Genomic DNA, 8,645 nt, shown 5'->3' with positions numbered 1-8,645 from the left:
TAGAATGCGCAATGCTTTTTTTTCAACAGAATTAAACACTTGAATGTTCTGTTGACATTGCACAGAGAAAGGTCAAATACAGGCTACTTCTCAGATTCACAGAGAGCTGACTTTTAATAAGTATTCTGAACATGAGTCTATTTTTTTCAAACTACGTGCCGCTATCACGTCTGGTGTAGCTACTTCCATTAGCGGAAGCTAATTGTTGCAGCAGACGCAACGCGAATGGCACGCTTTAGTTACATGCCTGATGTAGCTTAGCCCTTACTGTAGGTATGTTTCTATTTTCTCTGTTTGATAAAGACGCACTGTGGGACCACCGCACTCCACCCCAGAACCCAGGCCAATGTCATGTCCTAATTTAAAAAGTAACCGCCTCTCAACTTTACACCAGCACTTCAGATAAAAATGGCTGATACATGAGCAAGTCAACCACAGGTTGTTCTACAGGAAGCAAATGGAGATGTGGTCAACAACAACAACAACCACGGTCATTTATAGACAGACACAGTGTAAATTAAAGTTAGAAGCTTAGAATCACTTAGGTCTATAGAGATTCCTATCACAAGCTCTATACATAACATCATATAAAGACATACAAAATTAAAATAATCAACATAACTTTATGATGGTTATAGTGAAATAACCATTACGTCAGTCACATTTTCCCATCCGTGAAGGAAGTAGCAGTTCTATGCATGTGGTATGTAAGTCTATGTGTGTATCCTGTGAATTCCTGTTCTCAGCTGCATGCCATGCATTGTATACCATGGCGTATAATAACAGTTCTAGCATGAACAGTACCAGCAACTTGGGGAACCAGATTGGCAGTGGTGTAATGAGTCTGTGTTTTGCATTGGGCATTCCTGGAAATATAATGACTGTTGTTTTCATATTGCGCCACTTCAAGGACAACTTCTCTCTGCATCTCATGCTAAATCTGGCAGCCTCAGACATTTTGTGCCTAATGACTCTACCAGTGTGGATCTACTATCTCCTGAATGGCTGGATATTTGGCTCTGCCTTCTGTAAGGTCCTCTTCACTCTGGGCACCATCTCCATGAACACCAGCGTGTTTACTGTAACTCTGATGAGCGTCCAGAGGTACGTGGTGGTTCTGCACCGAGACCATTGGGCCAAGCTGGGAAGGACAGGAGAGAGGGCTCTTCTGCTGTGCGTTTGGGTTCTGGCGTGTGTTCTATCAATCCCGAGTGCACTTACCGCAGACACCAGGGAAAAGGAGTCCAAACTGAAATGCCGTCGGTGGTCCAAGTCAGATGAGGAGAGACTAACAATTCTTTTATTTAAGTTTCTTCTAGGGTTTGTTGTTCCATTTTCTATTTTGGTCACCTCTTACTGTCGCCTTCACACAAAAGTCAACAAGAGTGTCTGTCTTCTTCAGGAAACCGCGACTGACCAAGCTGATTACCAGAATCATCTTTTATTTAAGTTTCTTTTAGGGTTTGTTGTTCCATTTTCTATTTTGGTCACCTCTTACTGTCGCCTTCACACAAAAGTCAACAAGAGTGTCTTCTTCAGGAAACCGCGACTGACCAAGCTGATTACCAGAATCATGCTGGCTTTCTTCATTTTTCATTTCCAGTGTATCTTCTGTTTCCAGTGGAGATCTTGGCACTTGCCCTCAAACCATTTCACCTCCATGTCTCTGAGAAAATAATGGCCTTCAAAGGGGCATGTGCCAACATTGCCATCAGCCTTATTTTCATCAACAGTTGTGTGAACCTTTTTCTTTATGCCTTTGCATCCAAGAATCTTTTTGCAGGTGAGAAGCCAAAAAGTAGTGACAATACTGTGTCTGTGTGTGACTGATGGTAACATAATAGGGTCATAGTTGATATGAAATTCAGTTGTGATACAAACCTATTGATACATATGTGGTGGGAAGTTATTCTTCTCTAATGTTTGTGAATATAGTGTATGGTGCATTCCTTCCAATGGTGATCACAGAGCTCAGTGCATTAGATGGACTGTTTAGTGATGTAACAATTGATCATAATGTAATAATATCAAGAATGTGTGTGGATGGTCTATTTAAGCTGTGACTGTGATAAGAACTGAAAACACAGCGACGTAGAATGTGGTTTGGACAACAGCAGAAAGTTTGTCAGAAAGAATGTCTTAAGCCGTCCTTACACCAGATTTGGGAAAGATTCTTGAAATATTGTAGCCTAGTCTTTTGAGTAAAGCATGAATGGCGCTCATTAGTTAAAAGACTCCAATTTTTCAAGAAACTGTCCCAAATCTTGTCATTCTTCTTATGTATGGGTAGCATTAGTTGACCAGAGAGAGATTTTTCTATTACTGTGCTAGTGTATAACCCACAACCTCACAGTGTGCTGTAATGCTAAGGAATGGAATGTGTGCACCACGGCTTTGCACTGATTTAATATGATGGGTTGGCATTGCCTTTATACAGTTATTCCACTGTCAATCAAATCAGCTGTAATTTGTTGTCATTCGCCATGAAAACAAATTGCACAAACAACTGTGCAGAGAAAATATCTACCTGCCAGATTATGTGACCCTCCAATCAGACGTGGCTCCCAAGACGTTGTTGTACACCTGCCCTGCAGCCTTTAAGGAGTGTCACAGACAGTCTGAGTCATTCGCCAGGACAGCTTCAGCGCTGCTAGCGTTTATGTGCGTGAGGGCCTCGACTGCATCAGCTGGTTTAGCTGAGTGCACAGGGCTTCTTGAAAGTCATCTGGGTTTATTGGCCTGAACGTGATGAGCCATGATGTGGGTTTATGCGTGTGGTAAGCATTGACCTGCTCTGCTCTCAACATTTCACCAAGCTAATATGATGCAGAGTTAATGCTACACAGCATAGGGACTGAGATGAAGTCAAAATACTAGATGTCATCTTCAAGAAATGGTCCATTTAAAAAGGCTTTTTAAACAAGCATTAAATATGCATCTTGACTAAAATGTGGATCTTATCTTATGATACTGTTCGGACTCTACATTTGATTAATTTATGTTAAAACAACAAAACAAAGTATACATTGTGAACCTCAAATACATGTTTAGTATATATGACATTTTACAATAAAATATGATATATATTTCAGTGTACTTTGGTTGCGCACCTTTTCACTAGAGGCCTAATATATCCCTCCCCTCTATGTGTGTTTTCCACTCAACTTCTTATCAACATGCAGCTGTGGCTCCCTAATAGGAGCCAGCAGTGACCTTTCACGACCCCAAATGTTTGTCTGAAAACCCCTAAAGGTCAACGTTATCAGCGACCTGAGCCAAGCACACTGCTGAAAATACATACATGTAGGTCTAATAGCCACTGGTGGCAATGGCAGACAGCAGGCAAATGCACATCGCATACTCAATGCACATCGCATACTTAATGCACATCGCATACTCAATGCACATCGCATACTCAATGCACATCGCATACTCAATGCACATCGCATACTTAATGCACATCACATACTTAATGCACATCGCATACTCAATGCACATCGCATACTTAATGCACATCGCATACTTAATGCACATCGCATACTCAATGCACATCGCATACTTAATGCACATCGCATACTTAATGATCACCACTGTGATCACTGTGGATTATTCTCAATTTTCAAGAGGGAAATGAATATGAAATTGTTTCTTGTTTCATTTATTGAATTTATTGAATTGTTTATTTTAAAAGGTCTCGATGCAGATTTAAATCACTGGCAAAGGTTTCTCAGTGTCTATAGCTCTGGTGGGAATGAAGAGGCTTGAAAAGCAAGCACCACATCCTGAAAACAAGAGTGATGGAGCAAGGAAGTAACACACACACACACACACACACACACACACACACACACACACACACACACAAAGAGACACACACACACACACACACACACACACAGACACACACACGCGCGCACACACACACACACACAAAGAGACACACAGACACACACACACACAGACACACACACGCGCACACACACACACACACACACACACAAAGAGACACACAGACACACACACACACACAGACACACACACACGCATACACACACACACACACACAAAGAGACACACACACACACACACACACACACACAAAGAGACACACACACACACACACACACACACACAAAGAGACACACAGACACACACACACACACAGACACACACACGCGCACACACACACACACACACACACACACAAAGAGACACACACATGCGCGCACACACACACACACACACACACACACAAAGAGACACACAGACACACACACACACATGCACAGACATCCTCCCCCATCCGTAGCTTCAGGTGACGGAAACAGGCCTGCGGACTTGTCTGGACACTCTCCGCTGACAGGTCTGAACCCAGGCTCACCTCTGACCCTGAGCTTGGTGGACGCATTCGTCCAAGACCCTGATAGATGGGGAGATGAGGGGCTGGACGCGGAATGGAGGTCCAGGAAGGGCAGGGAGAGGAGGGGGGGGGGGGGGGGTATGGACAGATGGTGGCCCAGCGACAGGCCCTCTGTGATGGATAGCAGAGAGAGGTGTCTGGGCCTCTGTCTCCAGTAGCTGGAGGGTCAGGATCTGCAGCCAACCCCCAGGCTTATGAGGAAGCTCCCAAACACTGGTGACGTCTTTTTTTCCCTTCATCTCTCTCTGATCTATTTATTTCCTCCTCTCTCCTTTTCTTCCCCCTCTCTCTCTCTCTCTCTCTCTCTCCCTGTCTCTCTCCAGAGCTCCCTGTCTCTGCTGATCATTTCCCTCTCCATGATCACTTTTAATTCATCTTTTTCTCTGCGATTTCTCTTTCTTTCTCTCTTTCTCATTCTCTCTCACAGGCTTTACCGATGTGTCGGAGAGTTAAACGGAGTGACTCTCTCAATCCAGATGGCAGTGCTGCAAAAAATAAACACTCATCCATCACATTCCAAGAAGCCCAGATTCCCCCCTCAGCTACTCCAACATTACCCATTCAGACACTTCCCCTTTAGCACAACGGTCTGGACACTTTGTAGTGAAGTGGTCCTAGATGGCATGTGTAATTTGCACCTTCATGTCCAATGCAAGTGGGATCTTTTCGGAGCATAGGGTTTTTGTGTGGACTTTTGTTTGCAAGAAGTGTGTGTGTGGTCATAAATGATCTTCAATTCTTTTGTATACAAACAAGTGGGGGTCAAAAAGGTCAACCCAGACCTTCTCTAATATTTTCAGAATGGATAAGGTTCTTTTTTGCTTTTCATTTCTCTTTCTTTCTATTCTCTTTCTTTCTTTCTGCCTTTCTTTCTTTCTGTCTTGCTTTCTTTCTGCCTTGCTTTCTTGCTTTCTATTTGCTTATATTATTGACTAATTTCTCTTTTTTTAGCTTGATCTCTGTCTCTCTTTTTTATTGAACTAAAACTATCCACATTCAACATCCCTCCCCCTGTGTGTAAACACTGGAAAGCCATCTCCGTGTGGACCGTGTTATGCTAATAAAGCATCTCTCCTCCCCACTTCTCACAGATTCATTTCTGGCCAGAGCGCTCCTCTGGCACAACAAATAAGCACTCCTGTTGCAAAGCTGTACACACACACGTGAGAGGCAATAAACAAGCAGCGCACAATATTTCTCGGGTCCTTTCAACAATATTATTGAACCATCAAATAAAAATAAAAACTTCCACAGAATGTCTCCGTGCTGCTCGGAGAATCTTGTGGCAGTGTGTGGCTCTCGGGAGGTTTGGAGGCTTCCACTGAACCGACGTTCCAGGAATATTCAGAAGTCTTCCCTGAAGTCCCCAAAGAGAGTGTGTGTGTTTGTTGTGTCATTCCGTTCTCAATGGAATATTGTCTTGTCATGAAAACTAACAGCCCAGAATCTGCGCTGCTCCCCCTGGACTGTCATAGGAAATAACAGGAAGTTAGTGAGTTTGGGTACCCCTGCTGTAATGTTCCAATTCCAGCCATTTAGTCTCAGGGTTGGCTCGTATACTTCAGGCAAAACGGCTCTGTTCAGCTGGGGCTCTATTAAGTCAGTATATCATGACCTCTGCAGTGGCTGCCTTGACTTTCCCACACAGCTTTTCCATCTCTGTCGACCAGATGAGACGAAACAACCTCACTTTCTTCAGCGCAATTGACCACAAAGTATCACTTCTCCCACGACTCAAGTCGTGCTCAGGATTGGATTACCATGCAGAGCCCAGGGCAAAAACCCATACCCCCAAGGTGTGCCAATGACTTCCCATCTCTCTCTCTCTCTCTCTCTCCCTCACTCTCTCTCTTACTCCATTTGAGAAGGAGGCCTTGGAGAGACAGGCCCTGTCACTTGAGCTTTGAGGGGAGGTGACAGGCACACAGCTGAAGCCTGAAACGTGCTAATGGCTTGGCATGAGTGAGGAGAGTGATGGCATCGAGAAAGTCTGGTCTCTCTCTCTCTCTCTCTCTCTGTCCCTCTCTCCCTCTCTCTCTCTCTCTCTCTCTATGTCCCTCTCTTCCACTCCACCACAACAGCACACAGTGTGTCACTGCACGCGACCACGACTGAGAACTTGACTGCTTTAAACCAGAGACTTTCTAATGAGGAGACACAGCACTCAAAAAATCCTCCACAGAAATGGAAGCTTAGCGTTAAATTCTGTCAGGAAGACTCAATGCATGCGTCACTCATTCATTCATTACTTCCGATCAATCACCAGTCTGCATCAGCCTTTATAATCACTTTACTTTGCACCTGCCTGTTGCTTTCAGGTGCCGATTTTCGATGTTCCCACCCTCCCTCCCTAACCTCACCAGTTTGGCCTTGTCCAGATGTCCAGGGGGTAGGCTCCGCCCCTGCCGTCTCATACCGGCAGGATCTGAAAGGGTCGGCACACTCGGTGACCTGGACCGAGGACGGGGCCTATGCCAAAGACTGTCTTATTGTTGCTTATGCCTTTTGTATATCCTTTGATGGATTAAAACGTGTGTTAACTTTCATTGTACCTCCCTGAGTCTTTTTGATAGAAATGCAAAAAAGTAGACATGTGAATACATTGTGTCAACCATGTGGTGTGTTGTTAATACATCGTGCCAATCATGTGTTGCAATCTCGCCGCTGGAGCAAGGTTGGTGTCGTGAAGCCTTGCGCACACGACCACAAGGCCCAAAAAGCATTACAATATGGCCACCGAGTGGAGGGACATGCCTAAAGGGGCTTTATTTAAACCCAGTGTGAAGTGTGTGTGTGTGTGTGTGTGTGTGTGTGTGTGTGAGTATGTGTGTGTGTGTGTGTGTGTGTGTGTGTGTGTGTGTGTGTGTGTGTGTGTGTGTGTGTGTTTTCATGAGTGTAAGATTGGCAGACTCCTGTACTTCTGTGTGGGGCCTGTATATCTGATTGTGTGTATGGGGTGGCAGGGATTTTACACGGTGCATTTGTGTGCATATCTGTCAGTGAACTTGTATTGTGCTGCTCTCTAGTGGTTATATTAAATAATACACACTTGGGATGGGAAAGATATTGATTACATCTGCCCTCAAAAGACCTGCCTCATTGCAACTATTCATTATGCGCCTTTTCAAATCTGCTTTATTTTCTCATGTCTGCAGATTATTGATTCTTGTCTGTGCTTTGCAGTGTTGTGTATCTTCCAGGCAACAGTGGATGTGGGCAGGTCCTGTTACTGACATATCTCCTCTGAGATTTCCTCTCTCTTTCTATCCCTCTCTCTCTCTCTCTCACACACACACACTCACTCTCTCTCTCACACACACACACACATACACACACACACACACACACACACACATGCACATTCTCTCTCTCTCACACACACACACACTCACATTCTCTCTCGTTCATTATGCACACATCTTCCCTTCTCTCCCTGACAGACCCTCCCTCTCTCTAGCCGTTCAGGCTAAGCATGCAGGTTGTATCCCCAATGGGGCTGTACAAGTTGTGTGAGGGCTGTGAAGGAAAGAGTGCGAGAGAGAGAGAGAGAGAGAGACAGAGAGAGAGAGAGAGAGAGGGCACTGATCCACATCTCCATGCCCCCTCTTCCCCTCTGATTTATCAGCCTCTGCTGTCAGCTCTGAAAGGCTTTGCCTCTGGTGATGAGGGGAATCAATGCTACTTAGTTTCAGAAGACAAACACTGGAGGTCATCCATCAACGCCATTGCAAACACACACCTGTTCTGCTGACACCTTGACAGAGGTCACGCAGGGGGTGCACAAACACTGTGCTGAAAAGAAGTCATAAATATTAAACACAGCCTTCTGGTTTTTTTTTTTAGTGTTTGAGGCTCAGTGTGAGAGGAATAACTGATTATAATAGACAAGAACACTGTCTACAATGGGGGCAGCCGTGGCCTACTGGTTAGCGCTTCGGACTTGTAACCGGAGGGTTGCCGGTTCGAACTCCGACCAGTAGGCACGGCTGAAGTGTCCTTGAGCAAGGTACCTGTTGTTGCAGGCAGCTCACTGCGCCGGGATTAGTGTGTGCTTCACCTCACTGTGTGTTCACTGTGTGCAGTGTGTTTCACTAATTCATGGATTGGGATAAATGCAGAGACCAAATTTCCCTCACGGGATCAAAAGAGTATACTTATACTATATACAAGACATTGTTGCCTATTGATTTTTCTGAATTAGAAAGTAGGCTACACAATATGTTTT

The 8,645-nt window shown here is 44.6% G+C and overlaps 1 protein-coding gene across 1 annotated transcript; it reads left to right on the top strand.

Moving 5' to 3' along the window:
• Window positions 1–628: 628 nt before the first annotated feature.
• On the top strand, window positions 629–2,313 carry LOC121711773 (C-X-C chemokine receptor type 4-like). Its single transcript, XM_042095610.1, has 2 exons — window positions 629–1,345; window positions 1,487–2,313. Exons 1-2 carry the CDS (start codon window positions 695–697, stop codon window positions 1,676–1,678), a joined length of 843 nt encoding a protein of 280 aa, XP_041951544.1. The 5' UTR covers window positions 629–694; the 3' UTR covers window positions 1,679–2,313.
• The last annotated feature ends 6,332 nt before the right edge of the window (window positions 2,314–8,645 follow it).

Source organism: Alosa sapidissima, chromosome 6 (assembly GCF_018492685.1).
Source record: "Alosa sapidissima isolate fAloSap1 chromosome 6, fAloSap1.pri, whole genome shotgun sequence".
In the NCBI taxonomy this organism is placed as follows: Eukaryota; Metazoa; Chordata; class Actinopteri; order Clupeiformes; family Clupeidae; genus Alosa; species Alosa sapidissima.
Note: the sequence above shows the minus strand (reverse complement) of the source record. Positions and strands in the feature narration are given on the sequence as shown.

Excerpts from the sequence above, each read along its gene's own strand:
- LOC121711773 (XM_042095610.1), top strand. The coding sequence starts at position 695 with ATGCATGTGGTATGTAAGTCTATGTGTGTATCCTGTGAATTCCTGTTC. Across the intron at positions 1,346-1,486 it reads TTGTTCCATTTTCTATTTTG|GTCACCTCTTACTGTCGCCT; the intron begins GTCACCTCTTAC and ends TTTTCTATTTTG.